At 44.2% G+C, this 24,913-nt stretch overlaps 1 protein-coding gene across 3 annotated transcripts in view; it reads right to left on the bottom strand.

Moving 5' to 3' along the window:
* ASPN (asporin) overlaps positions 1-24,913 on the bottom strand; it is a 199,372-nt gene that overhangs the window by 109,586 nt on the left and 64,873 nt on the right. Inside the window, exons 1-2 of one of the 3 annotated variants that reach the window (XM_078661390.1) lie at positions 21,279-21,433; positions 773-1,084 (exon numbers count right to left, since the gene is read on the bottom strand). In XM_078661390.1, the coding sequence (XP_078517516.1) occupies positions 773-1,061 (289 nt within the window). In that variant the 5' untranslated portion in view covers positions 1,062-1,084; positions 21,279-21,433. Of the gene's footprint in view, positions 1-772; positions 1,085-20,251; positions 20,271-21,278; positions 21,434-24,913 lie in introns of those variants that run through there. The other 2 variants (XM_078661391.1, XM_078661389.1) reach the window with 2 other exon arrangements.

The following is a 24,913-nucleotide window of genomic DNA, read 5'->3' as shown; positions in this document are numbered from 1 at the left end:
CATGTCACAAAACACTCAGACCTCAGTTACAGAGGGAGAGATATGGGATAGGTAGAGTGGCTAGATTGGAATCCCACTTTGAAATGCATGGATTTTTACCAGCATATTAAGTAACTAATGTGGTTGTAGTCTGTAGTAGTGTGATTTTTGGTGCTTCTAAATAGAAGCACCAGGCTGATCAATCATCTTTCTGGGCTGCTGGGTGTAGTGTTGAGCACTGAGCCCGAGTACCCAGACACTAACCTCCCTGAGAGGTCTGTGACTGCTCGCCATCACTACCACTGAGACTAAAATCCTGAAAGGGTTTTACTTGGCCAAGTTTGCAGAGCCATAGTAGAATGTAACCTGGAACTCTAGAGCCAACTTACCCTGACCCGCCCCAGCTGTGATGCAGTAGTCCCTGACCTACCCGGGGTCCACCGAACGGGGTCTGACATAGAACATAACTTGCGCTATGTAAATGTATACAGAGCACAAGGGGACCAATAAAATAGGTAATAGTATTGTATTGCATTTGCATTTATAGAGCACTTTTCATATCAGGTGCATGCCTGTAATGTACCCCTGTTATCTATAGTGCTTATGACTGACTGACTGACTGATGGTATTTCTAAAGCGCACTAATGCCGAGGCGTCTTGGCGCTTATAGCGGGCACACAGCCGGTGTGCCGTGTTACATGAAAAACAATTATTTTCATTATTATATTGTGTGCTCAGCTTTCAGAGCTGGATCAAAAAAAATTCAAGTAGAACTTTTCGTGTTATGTCTTACCTAGATCTGAGCATTGAACGACTCTGAGGTAGCACTGACATCCAAAGGGACACTCTGGTAGCATGTCTCTAGGAGGTTTTGTAGGACGCATGGTTACTGTTCTTTTAATCGGAAAGAGAGAATTATTGTCATCGTTGTCGTCGTTGTCATCATCGTCGTCGTCCTCATCATTTAGCATCATATCGTTCATCACTACGAATTTTGAGCTCTTTGCTGGGAATTGTGAGGACTTTTTAAATGGATTAGCAGAGCACAAAACCAAGAAGAGCAAAAACACATATTCTTTCATGATGCCGTCTTAAGCTTGACTACCTGTTTTGGATAAACAAAAATATAAATATATTAATATAAAAAATATAAATATGAATAGTTAATGGCCTGCATGTAATTGAAATTACAAACATTGGCAAAGCCAAGAAGGTATGGCTTTAATTTGCCAACACATGTAAACACAGACATTCACAAATGTTGTTTACATTCATTGCATGCACAAATGCTTTGCCAAATGCAGGGAAAAATATGCAACAAGTGTTCTTTCTGCATACTGGAGATAACGAGTGGAATGTGAAAAACAGAGTGAACATACTCTTCATTACAGAAATAGTACCACATATATTCCCATGGAATCATTCCCTGTAAACTGGAACGTATGACAAACTGCCATTAGCACAAGTGGTACTCAATTAGATGAGTCAAAGTTTCTCTAAGTATATTTTAAAGAACTATCGTAAGAAATTGGGTTATTGGTTGAGGCGGATGGAAACCTTTCCTGAGCAACAGCCACAATGATTGACAGGGTAGTCACTAAATTAATCTGTGCTTAGCCCACTGGTAGCTTGGCACAAAAGGAATCAGGATTAATTTAGAGGCACTGTGTTAATATTTATGCAGCACTCAAACAGTAATATAGTGAAAACACAACACAAGAAAAATCTCAATATACATATTAATGAATAAAATGACACCAAATCAAATGAAATCCAATCATTAGAACTGGAATCATGAATTTTCAACACTTTAGCGAAATCTAGCACCTGAAAGATCAAAATGCCAACCCCAGGTATCTGGTTGCGCAAGACTAGGGCAAAGTCAAAAGTTAAGGCCGATTGCGATGGAGCACAGTTTAGATACACAAGTGGATTGGCTGTTATTGGCTTACTTTTGAATTACATTTCTGGGAAAGTCCAGGAGAAGGTAGAGTTCAGGGGGGCATGGTAATATGCTGTGGCCGAGGAGGAGCCATCAATTTAGGGGAGTGCGGGTTGAAATCTCAGAGTAGCTATCGACGACGGTGTGAAAAAGCTCCGAGAAGGACTCTTGGGCCAAGGATGTTGTCATCATTGATGGGAAGCCTGTTGTCATCGGGATCACTCAAGATTTTTACCTTCGAACTTTGACAACTTTTTGCAAGTCGAAAACCTCCAGTAGGACAAGCTGCAAGCTGTGTCCGAAGAGGGCTTAATGAGGCCGGATACCATCGTTTGAGATTCCGCTGAGCAGGATTTGATGCTGCTGAGAAAACGTATTGGGAGCTACCGTGAAGGCAGGCTGACCGGTAATGCACCTTGGGTGAATCGGGTAGCAGGTAGGTCCCAGACTCCTGTTGGTTCATCTGTGCCTTTTTGGTGCATAGTTCAAGGTCTCTGGAGTTGTTATTTCCCTGTAACTCACACAGTGGCCAACCAACTGGCCTTTGGAGTCACTCTGTTAGTCCCATGTTTAAGAAAAAAGGCAAGCCTCAAGCAAGAGAGCAGTTCTCTTGTGGTAGCAGGGCAGTCCTCTGAGAAACAAGGCAGGCCTCAAGCACCAGGGCAGTACTCTGGGGGTTCTGAAGTCCTCCGCAGGTCCAGGAGTGAACTGAAGAGTTTGTCTGAGGGGACGATAATCATACTTTGTGCCAACCTTTGACATGGGAGAAACTTCTAGGGTACCCCCACATCTGATTCTGGAAAGTGCCTTCTTCCCCTTTCAAGGCTCCAAGAAGTATAGGGTCACAAAAGACTAGTGTTATTTATTTAGTCACTTCATATCATACACAAATCACTCACAAAGGAGCATCCCGACGCTGAGCTGCATGAGAGAAGGAGAAAATCTAAAATAGCTAAATGTTAACCCCCTTCTAGAAGGAAGGGAAGTCAGGGCAGGAGCAAAGGCCAAAAGGAAGTTTGTCCCAATGGTAGTGGGCAGTGTAGGAAAACGATCTGCCCCTATATCCTCAGGTGTGGATGCGAAGAATCACCAAAAACGCCTTGTCCTATGAGCTCAGACGTCTAGAAGGAGGAAAAGGATTTAGCAGGGACAACAGATATGCTGGCCGCGATTTTGAGAGCTTTGTGTGTCAAACAGCTTTAAAGAGGACATACATCTTAATACGTAACCAATGAAGCTTTCTAAGGATCGAAGAAGAAGGCGAGCGCAAAGGAAGTTTATAGATTAGTCGTGGGGTAGTATTATGGACCACCTGCAGTTTTGACAGCTAGGTATCATTTACTGAGGTCAGCAAGGCATTCCCATAGTCCAGGTGACTAGTGATAAGAACCTGAACAAGAGTCTTCCTAGCGGTGTCAGGAAGCCAGGGCAGGGCTTTTTTTAGAAGCCTCAAGGTAGCAAAACATGTGCCGCAGGTGAAGCTGCCTTGATCTTTCATGGAGTGTGAGTGATCCAGCCTCATGCCAAGATTGCTTAGGTGCTGGAGCCATACCAAGATGTGCGGGCCACCAATCAGCTGACCATAACTTGGTAGCCTTACCAAAAAGCATGATCTCTGTCTTGTTGCTGGTTAATTGGAGACAGTTGTTACTCTTCCAGACAGCGATTTCAATCATCCAGTTTGTGAATTTACTCTTCACCATGTCAGGATCAGGACTAAAGGAAAACAGTAGGTGTGTGACATCTGCAAATGACATGATCTCTGCACCGCAGGCTCAAGCGATTCGAGCTAATGATGCCATATCGATGTTAAACAAAGTAAGGTTCAGGCACGGTCACTGGGGGACCCCTTGTCCATATGCATCAGTCACGACTTGAAAGAATCCAACTGGATTTGTTGTGTTCGGTGGGCAAGGAAGTCCATGAGCCAATGTAACACTCTGCCATATAGCCCTTCCTCCTGAAGCCTGCGAGTAAGAATAGAGTGGGAGACCGTGTCAAATGCTGCTGATAAATCCAACAGTACCAACATGACCAGAGTTCCCACATTGAGGGAGAGCCTGATATTATCTGACACAGCCAATAGCACGGTCTCAGTGCTGTGAAGCTCTCTAAAACCCAAGTGCGAGATGTCCAGGATGCGGTTAGCTTCAAGAAAGGCAGAAAGTTGTTTATTAATAAACCTTTCTAAGGTTTTTGCAAGTACAGGTCATAGTGAAATAGGTCTATAGTTGAAAAGAGCTGTTGAATACGGGGCTAGGTACAAGTACAGGTAATCAAGTCAAGTCAAGTCAAGAGACACTTTATTGCGGCCTAATAAGGCCATAAAAGCACAAATAAAACATTAAAAAATACAGTACAATCAGTACAGATTTTCCAACATTAAAAATGATCATATACATTCAAATATTTGATCAATACAAAAGTTGTGAGGTATAATAAATATCCTAAAAAAATATAAGTATCTCAGCCATGATATACAAAGTCATATATTAAAAAGCCGGAACCTCGGGTCATAATGAGGAAGTACGATGAGTTGATTGAGCTTTCTCTTTCTTTAAAACTGCTCGGCGTATACACCACATTGAAAACAGATAGCGGGACACTGAATATGCAATAGGCATACTACTATCATATTGTAGGATCCTAAAAGCCTGTGAACAGTGGGAAGTTCCAAGATTCCTACACAGCTGTTGTCGCAGCGGTATTTTACTTCCTTATATGCTGAGAAAAAAATTAGTACATGTAGGTCAGTCTCCGTACAGTTATTACAAGTCAGACAATTTTTTGTGGAACTGCCCCCCCCCCCTCCACTTATAAGTGACAGCACGTAGGGGAAGTGTACCATACCTAAACTGCAAATATAGTTTTTTGGCAAGGGAAGGCTGTATATCGTCTACAGTAAGTTCTAAGCTGTATTGCAGTTTAACTTCTAGGAAAGATGCTGTAAGTGTGTCTATCCTGGGACCCCTCAGTAGTAGGTTGAGATTATAATCCTTGAAATTCTTTATCAAAACCTTCCTAGGAGTTAACGGACATCTTGCTTCAGCAATATCCCATTGGTTTCCTATTCCAGTGGATATCAGAGAGTTCTTAATATAAGTGAGCCAAAATATTTTGCTTGCTCTGTTAAGGTTTGCCACTTCCCTCAGTTCCTCTCTATACATAGATAGCTCTGGGGAGATCCATAGGTGGCACCAGTATAGCAAGGGTCTGAGGGTGATCTCCAGTGCAATTGGGCTAACTCCAAGATCCATTCGAAGTGGTGTGCTTTTGGGAAGTCCCAAAAGTTGTTTAAGAAATGAGTTCTCAATCTTAGCCAACAACCCCAAATTTACGCCCCATATAAAGTAGCTCCTCTGGCCTGTGCCTTATATATTTCCAGCACAGGCCCCAACATCTTATGTACACACTTCCTCTGCTTGTTCGCTAACCCCCCTGATATTTGAGCCAGTTTAAAACAAACCTTCTAGATTTGAGCACCCCACTCCATTTTATCATTTAGTGACAATCCTAAATATTCGCATCCAGGGACTGTCTCAAAACATTCCCCATCTAACTGGTAATAGCGAAATAGGTCTATAGTTGGAAAGAGCTATTGAATACCGATCTGGAGATATCTCTTTGTTTCTTGGAGGTGGGACAGGTTTTTAATGCATTTTTAGGTTTCCTTTTACCATTCCTGCCCTTGTTTTGTGATAGTGTGCACTGTGGTCTTGCTCACACGCCTCTTTCATTTTTGTGTCCTTACTTCCCCTCTCCACTCTACGTTCTGTCACAACTGTGTGCTGTTTGTTGCGGGGAGCATCTTGGGTGTTAGGCTGATCTTTCTTTCAGTGAGCCACTGGACTTCTGCCATCTTGGACAGGTTGGGGGTCTAGACTCAGGGCTCATTTGTGCTGGCAAGCATAAAGACAGCTGCAGGGCGTGGACATGTAGCGCTACTCGAGGGTATGTTTTAAACTTACCCCGCTACGTTATGGCTGTTTATAACTTACCTGGCTGTCTTGGGTGGGGACATCTGTTTGTTCTTTGCGGGTGGGTCAGGTTTTTAATTCATTTTAAGGTTTCTTTTTAATCATTCCTTCCCTTATTTTGTGATGGTGTGCAGTATGGTCTTTCTCATGCCCTCCTTTAATTTTTGTTTTTGTGTCCTTACTTGCCCTCACCGCTCTCCATTCTGCCGTGGCTGTGTCCCCTTTGTTGTGGAAAGTCTCTTGGGTGTAGGGCTGTTCTTTCTTTCAGTGAGCCACTGGACAGCCGCCATCTTGGACTGGCGGGCGGGCTAGACTCAGGGCTCATTTGTTCCGGCAAACATAAAGGCAGCTGCAGGGCGCGGCGTGCCGAAGGCAAGCCCGTCTGCTCCCGTCCGAGCCTGGACGACGCTAGGACCGCTGCTTGTTTCCAATTTCACTTTCATTTTCTGGTCCGCACCTTTTTCTATTCCCTATGGCAAAGAAATATTCTTCTAGGCAACTCAAGCATATGGGATTCGTTAGCATCACTGCCTACGGCTTCTTTTGGATTTGCAGACAGATTTTTCCATCTCATGAGGGCCCCACCTCCTGAAGGGCATGTAGATTTGAATGTTCCTCCCCTTCAGTAGTGTCTGAGCCTGTGAATAATTTGCCTTTGTTAGTATTGCACCCCCAGCTGTCTGGAATAATTTCCAATCAGACCAATGACATCAGTTCTTTAAATAGCATTGACAATATCAAGGTAGATTCGAATAGGGAAATTGCTGGGCTGGTCTGTAATATTAGAGCTATGTCCTAGCAAGCTTTAGAAATCTGGGACCTCATCCCAACATCCAATCCTGAGCTTTGTTTTTTTACTGAGACCTGGCTCTGTAACTCTGCAATCCCTTGCATTCCTCGAGCCAATCCTAAACACTCCTCTCTTATTAGACCTGAATGGAGGGATCGTCCAGAAGGGTGTATTGGTATTGCTTTTCGCAACCCCCTAAAGGTTGAATTGATTGACACACTTTGCACTGGCTAGTTAGAGATATGCATTTTTAAGATAGGTTTATCCAGTCCCAGGCGGAGCTGACGTAGTTGCTGTACGCGGAGTTGGGCAAAAACTTTGTGGAACCCTGCTCCGCGCCTCCACCACCCCCTAATAAATATTTTTTTAAATAAAAAAATATGATTTTTAAAAAATACATTTGCCTTTATACGCGACGTCTCCAGGCTGCCCTCCTCCTCCTTTCCGTGGTCTCTGCAAACCCCTACGTCATACGTACGTCATACATACGTTGTGGTAGGACTGCGGTGCGCGGTAAGTGTATTTTATTAAAGTCTTATTTCTTGTATTTTTTCAAATATTTATCAGAGAATGTGGAGGCGGGGAGCGAAAGGTGGGGCCCGGGACTCAGAACTCCGCACCGCTGTGGAGTCAGAGTTGTGCCTAAACTCCGTGTTCTCAGCGGAACGCAGAGTAGGTAAAAATCTGCACTCTCGGCCAGCGGAGCAGAGTTCTCTGCCTACCCCTAGTTTTATCTGCCACAGAAACATGGAAAGGGGCGCTATTATACCTTTCCTGGCATGAAACAGGACTTCAATTAATTTTATTGCAACCTATGCCTTGGCCTCTGCAAAGTACCTTCTATTGGCTGATTTCAACTATCATTGCGAAAACTGCAACAATCCAGGTGTGATCCAACTCTCACTGTGAGATTTGGAATCACTGGAGCTTAAACACTTGGGGCCAGATGTAGGTAGGCTTTTACCGGTCGGTAACGGCCGAAAATACCGAATTTCGGCCGTTACCGACCGGTATTGATCGATCGGTATGTAGGTGATTGAAAATAGGCCGAATCGGTAAATTTACAGATTCGGTAAAATTACCGATCGGTAAAATACCGAATTGGAGAAATTACCGATCGGTAAAGTTACCGATCGGTAAACTTACCGATCGGTAAACTTACCGATCGGTAAAATACCGATTCGGTAATTAAGAATAGTTAAAATTGAAGTTTGAGATGTAGGGAGGCTCTGAAATACCGATTTTGCCCCCAAATCGGTATTTAAGAGTCGGTATTTACCATGGATTCAAATCAGGTGGTAACCAGGTGCAGCCTATAAAAATGGACCCAAAATGCAATTCAGTTTGCACAATGGCGGCATTTTATGTAATAGCAAGATGGCTACGGCTACGGGAGGAAGGAGAGAGGGAATGGCTGAGACAGGAGCAGGTCTACAGGCAGAGGGTGACCCTGTTCATGCTCACAGAGGAAGAGATACTTCAAAGGTACAGATTGGCTCCAGACACCATCTTGGAGCTCATCAGGAACCTCAAACCACTGTTGGAGCACCCCACCCCAAGGGCACATGCAATCCCAACACATGTACAAGTGCTGTGCAGCCTCCACCTGCTGGCGTCAGGGAGCTACCAGAGCGTGGTTGCTGTGTTGGGAGGGGTGACCCAGAGCAGCCTCTCAAGGTTTTTTTTACAATTTCCTTGACGCCATGTTGCATAGGATGGACCATTACATTTCTTTTCCATCCACCCATGCTGAACTGGTTCAAACCAAATCGGACTTCTACCAGATGGCAAGATTTGCCCATATCATCGGATGCATTGATGGCACGCACATCCCCATTTGTCCCCCTGCTGCCACAGAATACATTTACCGCAATAGGAAGTCAAGCCACACCATCAACGTGCAGGTGATTTGCAATGCAAAGCACTACATCACAGACCTAGTTGCAAAATTCCCGGGAAGTACCCATGATTCATATATATTTCAGAACAGTGGCATCTATGCACGGCTGACTGCAGGGGAATTTGGTGAAGGCTACCTCCTAGGTAAGACACAGTGTGCAACACCTATTACACCTATTGCAATAAGCAGTACATGTATGCATGTGAGTAAATTATTTCCTTTTCATTTTAGGAGACAGTGCATATGCCCTCCGCTCATTCATACTCACCCCCTACCTCAACCCCTCAACACCCAGCCAAAGGAGATACAACCGGGCACACAAGCGCACACGCAATGTTGTTGAGAGAACATTTGGTATCTGGAAAAGCAGGTTTAGATGCTTGCACAAGAGCGGAGGTGCAAGGCAGTATACCCCCATCACCTGCTGTAAGATTATTGCTGCCTGTGCTATGTTGCACAATCTGGCTGTTAAGAAGGGGACTGAGGTGGAGTTAAATGACTATGAGGATCACGACGACGACAATGCTGTGCCTGAAAGAGAAGCTGCTGGAGTGTCAACACCAAGTGATGGCAGATACAGATGTGATGACATAACACGCAACTATTTCTGAGTAAGTGAAGACACTAAGAAATAGTGAAAGCACAAGCTTCTGTTTAATGAGATATTTTATGATATGTTAAAGAACAAAAGTGCAACAGTAAGCATTTGACAGCAATGCTCACAGTGAGCAAACACACTCAGACAGGTCTTGAATTCACCCACCGTAGTTGTACATTGTCACTAGGCAGGTTTAAATGGCACAAATGTGCAAATAAAACTTTATCAACTATGATTCAAATGTCCAATGGCAGTAGGCCATAGTTACAACTGTTCATTTTCGGCCACGCTTTGCACTGGCAGGTGTCTGTGGCTCAGCCTGTTCACTGGGCGTTTGGCCTGTAGCCTCACCCTGTCGCCTGGTGCTCCTCCTTGGCTCTACGCCATGGGGGCTAGCTGTGCTGCTCCTACTGGTGCTAGCTTCACTCTCCGGCACGTCAAGAGCAGAACTTCGTGCACTTTGTGCATTGAGTAGGGCCTCCAGCGCACCAGTCATTCCAGCTATGCCCCTTGTCAACTGGTTGCTATTATTAGTCAGGACTTCCTGACTATTGATGCTACGCCTGCATAGCAGGGATGTGGCTGTTGCAAGGCGGTGTATGGATTTCTCTGCTCGCTGCTTGTCCCTGCGCCTTGCAGCAATTTCAGAGTCAAGTTTAGTACACAGTTGCTCTATGCCTGTTGCCATGCACTTGTTGACTTCCACCAGCTCTTTTATGCCCTTGCCAATTTCCTGCATGTTAATGTTCAGGTTTCTCATTTGTCTTTGACAGGCCATGATGCCCTTGCCCTGCATCCTCTGAATCCTGACCATGGATCCCTCCAGGCCTTGGAAGACACTGGTCCCCTCCCCACGTGCACCTAGACCCCTTCCTTGTACTGTGCGCCTTCTAGTGGTAGGTGCTACAGGCTCTGTGCTTGGCTGCAGTGTGGCAGTGATGTCAGCTTGAGACAAGTTCTGTGCGTCTTCACCCACCATTTCCTCAGCACCTATCTCCATTTCCAGCAGTGGGGAAACGACATGCCTCCTGCTAGGGTGTGCAACAGGTGTTACTACTTCAAGGGATGCAGGCATTTCTGGTGATGAGACCAATAGTGGTGACTGTGAAGGAATTGGGGAGCCCTGCATTTCCTCAATGATGTCTGTTTCTTGGGAGGGTGGCTGCCCACTCGGAACACCTGTGTCCTGGGATGCACTGGGCCCTGGATCCTGACTGTCATCCCTCTGGGGTGCCGTGCCTTCTGCCTCCTCGGACTGCCTTCTGGATGTGTGACCTGTGGACATATGAGCACATATCAGCTAGGTGCAAATGTGTCACAGCCACTACAATTAAACATGTAACATTGCACTTTGTACATGCTGCCTGCCCTTCATTTTGTCTGCAATCATTTAAATTACTTGTTGGTTACAGTGCTGTGTGACATGGTCTTTCACTCACTGACTACGTGTACCATGATGCATTGCTACAGTTTTGCACAGACACCATGGGACTGGGGTAACTTAGCTGGAAGGGGTGAGGGATGGATGGGGGTGGGAGGGGGATTGCTATGCATGCATCTTACCTTTTTGTTTTGCAGATTTTGCCGAGCTGTCCACTTCTCCCAGTCCATGGACACTTTCAGCCTCCAGGGTTGTGGCTACCAGCTCCTCCAGGTCGGTGAGGGGGGTGCAGTGTTTTTTCCTCCACCTGTTTTCTGTGACTGTTTGTGGCGATCAGCCAATTTTTTCTTTGTGAGGCTCCTTAGGTCATAAAACCTCTTCTTTAAATCTTCAGTGACTCTGGTGGTCACTCCCACTGCATTGACTTTATCTAAGATGTCCAGCCATATTTTCCTTTTTGTTGCTTCTGGCACAGTGAGGGACTGTTTTCCAAAAAGTCTGTGGTGTACCTTAACCACCTCCTCAACAAGGACCTGTAGCTCAGTACTACTGAATTTTAGCTTTCTTTTCCTTTCTGCCTGCTCAGTTTCCCTGCTGCTTTCCATTTTAAAGTTTTCTAAATTCACAAGCTCTGTCTGCTGCTGCTGCTGCTGCTCCCAGTCTCTCTGCTCCAACTGCCTTTCCAGAACCTTCTAATTAGTTGCAGCTGCCTGTGTACACACTTCCTGGCAGGAAGGAGGAGGGTGGTTGCACCTGATTGGCTGTTGTGTTAAGTTTCACTTTTGTTTGCTGGCCGAATCGGAATTTACCGATCGGTATTTACCGATTGGTATTTACCGATCGGTATTTACCGATCGGTATTTCCAATGCATTCCTATGGGAATTTTGGCCCATAGGAATGCATTGGACATACCGATCGGTAAATACCGATCGGTAAATACCGATTCGGTATTTTCCGAAATTCAAATACCGATTTTTACCGATTCGGTAAAAAATTACGATTTTTTATCTACATCTCAATTACCGATTTTTAAATACCGAATCGGTAAAATTCGGTATTTAAGAATTGGTAAAATCTGATTACCTACATCTGGCCCATAGTGTACAACCCCACACATAAAACAGGACACACGTTGGATCTTATCTTTACTAATGTTCATGAAGTCTCCTGTGACTCACCTCTTCCTGTCACCTGGTCAGACCATTACTTAAATCAGGTTTTCCATCCTGCGTAAAACTGTTCCTGGAAACCCTAAGGAACCTCTATCTAGATATCAACACAACTGGAAAACAGTTACCCCTATCACCTTTATGGAGGCTGGCTTTGCTCCCCTGCTTTTATCTCACTTAGATGTGGATACAGCTTTGTCTGTCTACCATGACTTGAGGTCCAGCTCTGTGGTTTCTGGAGAATTTGCATCAAGGGAAATTGGTCTGTAAATGCCTTGAGCGTAGATAGCGTTTTACCAAATCTCCCAAGGACAAAGTAGAATATCGTTCCAGGCTTAGAGTCTATCATAATATGATAAGAGCAGCGCAGAAAATGTATCTGGCTTCTATAATTGTTAACGCTGGATTAGGTTTCTTTGTGTGTGCTCCGCCCCCACGCATCCTATCAGGATGGTCCATCCTGCCCACACCTAAGATCTTTTGTCTTGTTGTCTGGAATACTACACAAACAGTAGTGTCATGTGACCCAGAACACTGGCAGCAGGCACCAACTAGTTAGGACAAGAAAATTTCAACTTTCGAAAAGTGTAATGAAAAAGAGTGTACCCCCTATACCATAAATATTAATCTGATTCCTAACACGATACACGATCAGTTGTATCATGATTGTCAATTAAGACTTCATATTCTTTATTTAAATTATACTTTTCTTTGACTACTGGGTTTCCACAAAGCACTTTTTTCCATATGGACTTCTGAACCATCACTTTACATGAGTTGGAAACCATGACATATATAGGAAGGGGGATGATCTTTCTCTGATTTGAGTGATTTTACTTCAAAAGAACATCTGCACAACCTTATGTTTTGTGCAATTAACATATATAACAACATTTTAAAAGACTAATTACATATATATCACAATAATGCAATGTAGACACAGCATACATGATATGATATGATTTCATTACATTTAGAAATGCCCAACACATATAATCACAATTTCGTAAAAAAGTGTGCAGTATTGTAAACCATTCAAGATTAAGTGTTCCTTTAAACTTGGGACATGTTCTAACCCTCATAAGACAGGGATTAAAGAAAATACCCATAGATCTTTTGTGGTCAGAGGTCACATGGAGGGCATAGAGGCAGCAAACCTCTATTCATCTTGGTGTATGTATTGCCTTTCTTCTTATTTATAAATGGCTGTCTCCTGCCAACTGCAATGTATACGCCAATGAATTTCGACCTTCTTGTGGGGCCTGAGTGTTTTTTATGAAGGTTTACACAATGAGACTGCTTCTTTACGTCTCGCAATGACATTCTGATGTCGAATGATATTAATATCCCGGCATTGCTCTGTAACAATTTATCCCTCCAACCATTCCGATTAGGACCACAAACTTTAAACTATTAGGTTGGATAACTCAGTGCAGTATCCAGCTAATATGATCAGACAACGTCTCATAAAGAGACCTGTAGAGCTTCTCAAAGCTGCTATCCTACTGAAAACTATAAACTGCTAATCTATTGCTCACACCTCTATATCCACCAGTCTGCTTATCGCTGGGTCCCATAACACCATATTTGCACCCAGTAGAAAACACTTCCCAAATAGGATAAAAGAACAAAGAGAACAACCTTCTAATCACACACCCTACATGGAGTAGCTTGCTGGTGGCTGCCATGAAATCAAATTAGAAGTCACTGCATAAGTACAGGAACACACACCCCCTTATCCCCGGTACTCACTGATATCAAAAAGGTGAAATGCCTGTCCTGCGCTACAACAACAATTGTATTTATAGGCCAACTGTGGATTGCAAGTCTTTTGGAGACATCTCCTATGGAGCTTACCGAAAAGATAAATGTGAAACATGTGGAGAGAAGACACCCAGACCTGATATTTTACAGGTGTTTTCTCCTGGAGGCCCTCTGTTCCTCTACTTCAAATGCAATTCCAAATTAACCCCAGCCTGGTGGGGGAGAGGGGTGTGGATAAATAGAACAGATGGGAATGACTAGTAAGCAAGGCTTTGGCAGTTACCTATACCTATGTGTAGTTGTAGTCACAACACACTCCCTTAGTGACTGAGGAGCAGGGTTGCCTCCTTACTTGAACAAATATACACCTCCCCGCTCATACCCAAAGATACCAGAAGAATTCATGTTTCCAAGAATGCTATATTCCTTCCTTGACTTTCTTTTATAAATATATATATGTTTCAAACTATTTTAGTTCAATTGAATCAAACGATGTGAACCTGGACTTCAACTCCCAGAATATATTATGTTGTAAAGTCAATCCCAAAGTGAAGCACAAAATCCTTAGTGACAGAATCATCTAGTGACCTATCCATCCCAAGTCTGTAGGCCCTCATACATTGCTGGAGTATTTCAGTCCACTTCACACAGTGGAAGAAGTGGGACTCGCTGCAAGCACCTGAGCTCACACCCTCTTGCAGAAGGAAACTCCACTTCACACAGTGATTATCATTACACATTCATCCTGACCAGCAGAATCCTAGCAATGATAAAACTGAGCCATATAAACAGCTTTCAAATCCCAAAGAGCATAGGTGTGGCAAGCTGAAGGCTATAGCTTCAGTGTCCTGGTAGTCTCACCTGCTGCTCTTGGGTAGATATATAATTTATCCTGGCTGCTTGTGACCAGTACCCCCTGCAGACTACTTCGATGTCACTTATAGAGGACTGAAATGGGCATTTATCCTAACCTGTATGTGCCTTTTACTGCTCCTCTGGTCTTCATAAGTGCACGCCATGGTTTACCCTTTTATCTCTCTAGGTGGGCCCAGCTAGCAAAATCTGAAATCTGGATGACACAGCCAACTCCTTATATCAAAGAGATAGATGTCAGTTACAAGATGAGCATAAGGGCATATATTTAACTTGTGACTTCCAAAATATGGTTATCTCATTTTGTCTTGATTATCAGTTTTTGGGTCTGCTCATTCGATTGTGATCTTGGAATCCTTGCTTCCTGTAACCACCACATGCTTGCATATTCTTCCTCAATCAACCCTGGGTAAACTTCAAAGAGGATTTCCAATCCAATCCAAATGACTTTATTTCGGCCACTAGGGCCATCAAAGTACAGTTCACAGTAAAACAAGTATAATACATTTTGTAGTTAAAAAATTATACATTTCTCAAATTCATATATTAAACAAGTTATCCAATGGGCATGCTTAAGTTAAAAATCTCACAAACAGTAACAAAAAAGCTTGTGATACAGTCATCAGCCGATTAAAAAGATAAAAGATAGAAGCTAGGGGAAAGCAGCACTCAAGGATGAATACACAGCTAAAAATGTGGGACTACGGCACTCAACCCAGAGCATGCATATAATTAATGAACTATCTAAATTCAGTGCATTTCTACAGCCCCATGGTTCTGCTTTAAAATAGCTCGTCGAATGTGCCACATGCTATTTAAAAATCGGAATATAGCAAAGAGTATTGGTGGATGAGTGTCACACTTTAAAACTCTGTAGGCCTCTGTGCAGCGCACAAAGCCTAGGTTTTTGCAGAGTTGTATTAACCAGCACTTGCGCGGCGACCGATAGACTGGACAGAGGAACAGAAAGTGTATTTTGGACTCCACCTTATAATTACATACAGGGTAATCCCCCTTTTGTTCTTTGACCCACTTGCTGGTAATTGCTGGTAAGGGGAATGTCCCTAGTCTAAATTGCGTGTAAAGTTGCCTAGCCAGTTGGGGTTGAATGAAGTTCAGAAACTGTCCCTTGCGGTAAGTATTTTTAACTAGCAAAAATTCTGCTGTTAAGCGACCACGTGAGGCACTTTCTTCTAGGGACATTAGATTGGTTTGTCTGAAACATTTGACTAGTTCAAGCCTCAATGTCGTGGCACATGATGCTTCGGGAGTTCTCCAGAGGCCCGGTTTACCTAGGTTTGTGGCTAGGTCCCTTATGTGGCAGAGCCACTGGAGCTTTTTGATAGTAGAAAGAGGATTTACTATCTGCATTTCTCCTGTGTATGCCAGGAGGTTAGTCTTCGTTACAATTACAAAATAGTCCCTGACAGGGGAGATAACCACAGAAAACAATGAATATATACCTGAATACAGTACTATTTTAAAGCTGTCCAGCCGGACAGAAAATGTAATAATGTATAAAATCACAGAAAACACAAGAATAAAGTGGGACACAATCCTGCGTCCAACGCAACATATATAACAAAGACACAAATGAACAGAAATTCACAAATTCAGAAAAAGGTTCAGTCAGGATAAGAAATGCTTGTAACTTGTATAAAGAAATGCAACAAGCAAACAATATGTAGAGACAGCGTTACACATCAGTAATTAATTCAATTGTGTTTACGGTGCATATAAGGTCGACAACATTTCGATCCTGTAGAAACAATATTGAGTTCATTATCAGGACGTAAAAATGACATGCCTGACGGAATTTTAGTCAAGCGTAATAGCAGGGGGCAAGCAAAGAGGCAATTGCGATAATGCCAAGAAGGGATTACTGTGGTCGCACAGAGGTACGTTAGATCACTCGAGTGTCTTGGTGCATAGCAAAGGAGATAGGGTGAGATTGGGGTAATTCCCACTTGAGGGTACTGGTATGGAGAGGTGCTGTAACCTAATTACATCCAATTTGGAAATATATGAAAGATGATGTGAGTCATGCAATAATGATTCAAGTACTCCTGAGCCGGTACAATGACCTGTGTATCCTTCGGTATTCCGGGGTGCTCCTGGAGGTTAGTCTTCGTCAATTATAAAACAGACTCTTTGGATCACTTATGTTAGCTGACTGGGTCATTTATGGCAGTGCAATGTAAAGTGTTTCTCCTCTACTGCTCCTGAATGGATCCTATACCTCATTTATGTGAGCTGCCAGTAACCCGTATATGCCCCTTAGTTGCATTCCTTTGAAATCTGGGTGGTCCCTACAGAGCTTTTACTTTAGTGGCATCTTTTGTGGATCACTCCCCTGGCACCCAAGCAATGATTAAGGAGAAGTTACTTTAGCTGGGCCATATCGGTGCAGGCCTGTGAGTGACTCCTCATTGCTTCTGTATGGACTCTCATATTATGATTGTCTACCATGGCCACATACCTGGCACTTCAGGGGATTATATAACACATCTGCCATCTCTGACTTCATCCAGTGCATAGTATGGACTGTTCTGGTTTTTGCATTCGTTCCATCTGTCACTCCTTTTTGCCATCATTACTTGCCCTATTCATCATCCTCATCATCAAAAAAATTATTTTCTATCACTTAGATTTTATAAAGTGCATCTCATAGGATAATTACAAACATAGCAATCATGATTTCAAAAAGGTTAAAAGAGCAGTAAAGTACAGTGAAACACAGCAATGCTTCCTTAAAGAGGACAGGGACAAATGGCCTATTTCACAATAGTGTTGCTAAATGGGATGTTACCCTTTCTAATTGTCTGTAGACCCGTATGTGCACAGTGGTTCCTGAAGCAACACACATACCAGTCATTTTTGAATTATAACATTTAAAACATAGTCGATTACCCAATCCATACATAACTATTAAAACAAATGGCCTAAGATCATACATCTCTAAGAATGAAATGGTACAAAAACCATCATACACAATTGAATAAAGTAAAAAAGACACACATTACACTTCAAGTATCGAATCCATAGGGGCATCACAAATGTTGCTAAGCCGAATACTACAACTCTCCTAGTGTCAGTGCTGAGAATTCGAAGCACCACTAGGTGGTGTCTAGAACCAATACACCTGCATAGGGTATTAATCCACTTAGATCTCAAATTTGTGTAGTGACGGCAAACAAATAATAGATGAAACAGGGATTCGGGTCCTATTTTGCATGCTGGGCACTGACCATCAAGTGGTGCTTGGAATTGCCATCTGCTGCAGAGCACCCTGATAGGAAGTGACTTGTATCTAAATTGGGCCATAGCCGGGTCAATATTATTAATAGTGTGTTGGTATTGGGGATAGGGTTTAAAATCTGTGAATGCGAAAGTGAGTGGTCCCACAAAGTTCTCTGATCCTGTCTCTGAAAATCTGGGCCATCTTCTCCAGGTCTGTCCAAAACATTTAGCACCCTAATTTCCTCAGTAGTGCCCTAGGGGCACACAACCAGAACATTTTGCTAGCACAAGGGGACTAAGATCCATGAGGCCCACACAATAGGAGGCGAGTGCTTCAGTAGACCGTACCCAATGCCAAAACATTAGGAGTCTTCACTCAATCTTGTAGACAAGCTTCCTTCGAACCTAATCTAGGAAAGATGGGGTTAAAGCAGTACTTGTGGAAAGATTGAGTAAAGATCTTATAAAACGATGCTCAATCACTGATAGGCTGTCAAATTTCCCACATCCCCACAATTCTGCCATGTACAAAACTGAGCCTAGGGCCTTGGTGTTGTAAATTTTGAGTGCTGGGGCCACTTTTCTTGACATAGTTCTTCTATATATCTTGGTTATATGCGAAGTTTGCTGAATGTGTGAAAGATGAGCTTTCTCAAGTTGTGTAGCCCAATGCAAATTTGGGGGGGAGCCAGATTCCAAAATAATCAAATGTGAGCAGCAGTTTGATGGAGTTGCCCCCAACTATCATATGTCTCTTAAATAGCTTCAAAACACCATTGGAGAAAACAATACACTTTGTCTTTTTATCATTTAGTTCCAGCCCTCACTCATCACAAAAGGAGTTAAAATCCTTCAGTAGCTCTTAGAGCACTTGGGGAGATTTTGATATCAGTAGAGTGTTGTCAGCGAAGAGAAGGGCATTAGCCCTTCTCATGCTGACTTTTGGAGGGTCACACACATCTCTGTCAAGATAACCCAATACTCCATCAATGAAAATGCCTGACTCCACTCCTGATCTTAAAGGGCTCTGTTAGCTGCCCCTTCTCCCCCCATCTGACCTGGACCATAGTATCTGCATGTAGTCTCCTCGCTTTGCCTTATTGCAGCGACCTAAGACAAAATATGGGCATCACTGTTCTCTCATGCATGATATCAACAAAGACCCCTATGGAATCCACCGCTCCTCCAATCAAGGGCTTGACCAGAGTGTGGCATGCTGCCTGTCCGTTAATGTATGTTGGTGCTTCATCAGGCATATGAGTTCTATGTAAATTAGATTAGTATACAATACTATATTATTTAGGGATTTTCCGATGATTATTTCGCCACGATTTTTCTTTGAATTCAGAGATTTCTTATCTTGTTGTTTCCATTATGAAAACAGGACTACAAGTCAGAGAATTCAAAGGAAAAAAAACCTGCACTAGAGTAACTCATCATGCATGGACCCAGGAAATTTGGCATCTATGTAGCGGGATACACACCCACGGGTAGTAGATCGTTTTATAAATTGCAATTTCATTTCATAGCTGAGACATCCGTCTGCAGGAACTGGTGGCCAGGAAGAGTATTTTACTCACTGTGGCTCAGGTCTGTTGTTACCCCTTGAGGCAGTGGGTACATAAACCAGTGTTCTGCAGAGGTTTGTTGGGTAATCCTGGCCTTCCGAAGTCCTGCTCATTACATTGAAACTTAGGGCTGTAGTGAAACAGGAATGCTTGGTGGATGAGTGGCAGTAGAAACCTTGAGTCACTGTAATGGGTTTGGATTAGGTGCAGGAAGAAGTAAAACCACGGTGCAGGCAGGTCAGGGGGAACAAACCCAGAGGAGAAAACATCCCCTGCAAATGCGTGGGTCAAGACCCACACAACAAATAATGCTCAAAGTCCTGTGCACACGTATATAGTGTAATAAGGGTTAACTGTCAAACCAAACATATTAACCACTGTTCATGTTAGAAATGACGGAGGTCGACATCCAAGGTTTCATGTGGGATGAAATGTATTTCAACTCGATCAGTACAACAGAAAAACAAATCAGCCAACATGTGTTTCGTCACACCATGTCAAGATGTGACTCTTCAGGGCTGTTACTACGGAGAAGAGATCGGGTAGTTCGCGAGACCGGTGATAGTCCAACCCGGTCGCGGTCCGGTGCAGATTCAACGAGTACTTTAATGGAAATGTAGTCAAAAGGACGGGTATATCCGACTGCTGGGGAGATCTGGGCTCCCGTAGCGGTGCGTGTGCCAAGCATCTCATGTTCCGGGTAGTATCATTATTAAAATATTTTTATGTTTTAGTCTAATTACCTGTCAATATGCACAGTTATTGACCTGACAGTCATGACTGACAGTATTAAGAAGTTCTCAGAATTTTTTTTATCCACATTTAGAAATAAATACAGACAGGAAAATAAATGTAATTCTGTCTGTGTTTACCTGTAAAAATCAGTAGAAAAGGAAAACAGGAAGCCTCACTCATAATTCACAAGATCCTGCAAATAAAGCATTGAAATGTCACACATACCACACAGAAAGCTGATTAGAAAAGTGGAAACATTGACAGCTATATATTACTGCAGGATCAACCTTAAAATAATTGGTAGAACTGGAAAAAGTAAAAGGAAAGCACTTACTGTGGCTATCTTCAAGGTTGTAAACGGCTGGCAGTTTGCAAAAATGCTTCATTAAAGAACTTTTGCAGCTCCGCACACAAACCCAGAGGCCCACATGAACAGCAGAGCTGGTAAATCAGGACAGTTGCTACAAGTCCATCTAATTCCTTTTAGAAAGGAGATCAGACTGTCCAGAAAACCACTACAACTCTAGCATACACGTGCTTGGTGAAACGTGGAGTCCTTCGAGGGTGTGTTGCTTAGCAAGTTGAAACAGTGTCAAGTTTCAGCAGTGCTGGTCTCCAGCCTGGAGCACCTGCTTTAATGCAGAAACAAGAGGAAAATGATCCAGAATCTATTTCATTGTCTGCCACAAAAATATCTTTCAAGGCCAGGGTTAGCATTGGGCTAACAAGGGTCGCAATTGGGACACCTGGTGACCCCTAAATGACGACCATGGTCAAAGTTTCACATATAAGCCTGGCCACTGGAATTGTGAGATTTTCAGGGCCCTGGTGTTTTCAGCAGGATTATGGATTTGGTTGACTAGCCTCATACTTCATCACATGCTGCATATTTTGCTGATTTTCGAAAAAAACACGAACAGTACTAACAGATCAAAAGGTACTAAAAAAGTGGAACACTCATTGCTGCGCCATGGCGGACTTTTTGCATACTGGTTAACTGGTTCCCTTGAGTTGTAGACTGCTGTATTCAAGAGTTATACCTAGAATAATGAGGTCAAACATTTGACCAGATAGTATTGAACTTTTACAAAGTAAAAATAACATATTCCTGATCAGACGGAATCACTCACATCATGCAGGATAATTTGCCTTTTCTTGGTCCATAATTTTGCCAACCGCTACATAAGCTTGCCCTCCATTGCTTCATAATTCACAAGACCCTGCATATGAAGTATTGAAACCTCACGCATACACGTACTGAAAACAGATCAGCAAAGTGAAAAATGTACAGCTATGTAGTGCTGCAGGAGCAACATTAAAATACCTGGTGGAGCTAGAAAAAGTCAAAAGAAAGCACTTACTGTGGTTGTCGTCAAGGTTGTAACGTCTGGCAGCCTACAAACATACTCCATCTCAGAACTTCTGCAGCTCGACCCATAGGCCCATGGACCCAAAACAGCTAGTGTCCATCAGAACTGGAAAACCAGGACAGCCTGCTGAAGATGCAAGTCCTAATTCCTTTTCAAAAGCAGATCAGAACTGTCCCGAAAAGACACCAAAATCCAAACACACTTGTGCTTGGTGTAGCCTGGAGGCCTTCAAGGGTGTGTTGCGAGGCAACAGCTTGGCAGATTGGACAAGTTGAAACACTTCAAGTTTCAGCTGTGCCCGACCCAAGCCTGGAGCACCTGCTTGATTGCAGAAAAAATACATAAATGATGATTAATGCTATTTTTATTTTCTGCCACAAAACTATTTTCTGAGGCCAGCGGTCTCACGGGCAGGGATGGCGTTAGCATGGATATCCAGGGGGTTGCAATAGTGACCACTGGCTACCCTTAAGTGACATCTATGTTGTCACAACATCGTAGAAGAAGGAAAGGAAAGTCTGTAAGGATTCGATTCAAATAACTTTATTTCGATTCCTCAAGGAAATCATAAAAGTATACATCAATTTAAAAATACACAAACCATAGTAAAATCACAATACATTTCTATCTAATCTTGTAGAAACATCATGATACATAGTTACATAATTCTGATTTACACAAATATAATCAGTAGCGGTTTCTGAGCATTAATGAATCTATCGTTACAAATCGTTACAAAAGAAGGAGGAAATTATCCCATAATATTAACAATTAATAGCGCTTTCCGTGCTTATTACTATTGTACAATGATTCCGGCCTATTGAAAGCAGAAGGGCCACTACCATTCCATGCACAGGCGGTTCTACCCATCAGATAGTTGTACCTTGCCTTTGGTCTTAAAGGCGAGATGTATTGCACACTAGGGTAAAAGTCATATAAGTCCCAGGTGGATATAAGACCATCTCCTTCTTGAGGCTGCCAAGTTTTTAAGTATGGGACAACATATCTGTTCCTGAATTTTACTAACACTAGGTCACCGGGAATGTCTTTTGGTAAGGAACCCAGCCAACCCACCCTTCTAGCACTCAATATTCGTCCATCAAGGTCGGGTGGAAGGGGTCTATTTTTTGCTAGCCAAAACGTAACCTTGTTAAGTAAGTCTTGCTGACTTTCGGGTTTACCATATGGGAGTGCTGGTACTCCCGCCAGGACAGACACAAATGGAGCAGCCTCTGGGGGTAAATGAATATGGGCAACTTTTTTAGTCTCTGTTCTAGCAAGGTTGTGCTGCGTTGAGGTGACCCTTCGAGCTTTTGAGATTGTTGTATAAGAGTCTAGCGACAGGATTTGAGCACTTTTACTTGTTGTATGTAGCGTGGTCTCTTTAGAAGCTGCTGATAGCAGAGAGCAATTAGATGTTTTGATAATTTTGGTGGGTGGGAAGATATCCTTGATCCTTTCTTCTATTCCCGTCAGCCTATCCCCTAGAGTGTTAATCTTTTCCAACAAAGGTGATAAAAGGGATTTGACCAGTAGTTCAATCTGAGAGAGTAAAGACTGCTTTGAAGAAGATACTGTGTGGTCAAACTTTACTGCTGTTTCTGTGGTTAAGGGGGAATTATTAGAAGACAATGAGGGGCTTAGGCACAATGTTTGTAACTTTAGATGGTTCCCATTTTGTTTGACTCCGCACTTCCTTTTAACACAAGAGATCTGTGGGAGTACAATGCTTTGAGTGTTAGCTTTTTTAGGTGAGAGGGGGGATTCCTGCGGGCAGTCATCAATAGGTAATGTACAGCCACTGATTATGGTACAGGATGGAACGATGTTTTGTTCGTTTAACGGTTCCAATGGGACGTACCTGGATTTACACAGGCTATTTAATTCCTCCCACAGTGCGAGACATTGAGTAGTATCGGCTGTATGTGAAGGAGATTGTAAGCTGGGTGTGGCAGGTGTACTAACTATGAACAGGGGAGAATCAATTTCTGCTGTTTCATCAGGAGTAAGCACTGTTGTCCTATTAAAATGAAAATCTAATGTCCCTTTGCAAAATCCCCTCTGTGGAGTAGCTTTATTGGTGAACCCTTGCTGAGTCATAGTCTAATTTAGTTATGACTTAGCTCTATAGGGAATATGGCGTAGTAACACAGTCTGAGTATTTATACAAGAAGGGTCAGGTCCGTTGGTATAATCAATAGGTAGGTATAGAAAATATGAATGTATAAATCTATCTACCTCCTCTGTAGTGCGTGCCAAGGGGGGTGGCCCGACCGACCACTGCTGACCACTGAGGGCCACAGAGGGCCCGCCCTTTGCCCGGGCTTCGCCCGGCACCGCCCGCGCACGTCCGCGACGCGGAGGAAGCTCCTGTCCTTTATGCGCCTCCGGGCGCGCTGACCGGCAGAAGTGGGCGGGGCGGGCAAAGGAGCCTGGGAGCTGTTGTCTCCTTCCTCTGCGGCCGCGCGATGGTGCTTGCGGCGGCAGCGGAGACCAACAGCGTCAGGGCCCCAGGAGTATCCAGTAGGCAAGGTGAGTGTGGCAGCCTGTGCTCCGTGCGGCGTTTGAGTCCCCCGCTCCTCAGTGGGAGCTCCTGTCCTTTATGCGCCTCCGGGCGCGCTGACCGGCGGAAGTGGGCGGGGCGGGCAAAGGAGCCTGGGAGCTGTAGTCTCCTTCCTCTGCGGCCGCGCGATGGTGCTTGCGGCGGCAGCGGAGACCAACAGCGTCAGGGCCCCAGGAGTATCCAGTAGGCAAGGTGAGTGTGGCAGCCTGTGCTCCGTGCGGCGTTTGAGTCCCCCGCTCCTCAGTGGGAGCTCCTGTCCTTTATGCGCCTCCGGGCGCGCTGACCGGCGGAAGTGGGCGGGCAAAGGAGCCTGGGAGCTGTAGTCTCCTTCCTCTGCGGCCGCGCGATGGTGCTTGCGGCGGCAGCGGAGACCAACAGCGTCAGGGCCCCAGGAGTATCCAGTAGGCAAGGTGAGTGTGGCAGCCTGTGCTCCGTGCGGCGTTTGAGTCCCCCGCTCCTCAGTGGGAGCTCCTGTCCTTTATGCGCCTCCGGGCGCGCTGACCGGCGGAAGTGGGCGGGGCGGGCAAAGGAGCCTGGGAGCTGTAGTGTCCTTCCTCTGCGGCCGCGCGATGGTGCTTGCGGCGGCAGCGGAGACCAACAGCGTCAGGGCCCCAGGAGTATCCAGTAGGCAAGGTGAGTGTGGCAGCCTGTGCTCCGTGCGGCGTTTGAGTCCCCCGCTCCTCAGTGGGAGCTCCTGTCCTTTATGCGCCTCCGGGCGCGCTGACCGGCGGAAGTGGGCGGGGCGGGCAAAGGAGCCTGGGAGCTGTAGTCTCCTTCCTCTGCGGCCGCGCGATGGTGCTTGCGGCGGCAGCGGAGACCAACAGCGTCAGGGCCCCAGGAGTATCCAGTAGGCAAGGTGAGTGTGGCAGCCTGTGCTCCGTGCGGCGTTTGAGTCCCCTGTAAGGATTCAGAATGGGTTTATTCTACAAATAATAGTTAGTATTTCTAAAAAGGATGCTCTTTTTGCGCCTGCCAATAATTCAGATGTATACACATCTCTGAAATGTCATGTAAACTCAAAACGCTTTGACAAGTTGTTAAAGGCGGTTTCTACAGGTTTTAT

The sequence above is a fragment of the Lissotriton helveticus genome, chromosome 9 (assembly GCF_964261635.1).
Source record: "Lissotriton helveticus chromosome 9, aLisHel1.1, whole genome shotgun sequence".
Lineage (NCBI taxonomy): Eukaryota > Metazoa > Chordata > Amphibia > Caudata > Salamandridae > Lissotriton > Lissotriton helveticus.
Note: the sequence above shows the minus strand (reverse complement) of the source record. Positions and strands in the feature narration are given on the sequence as shown.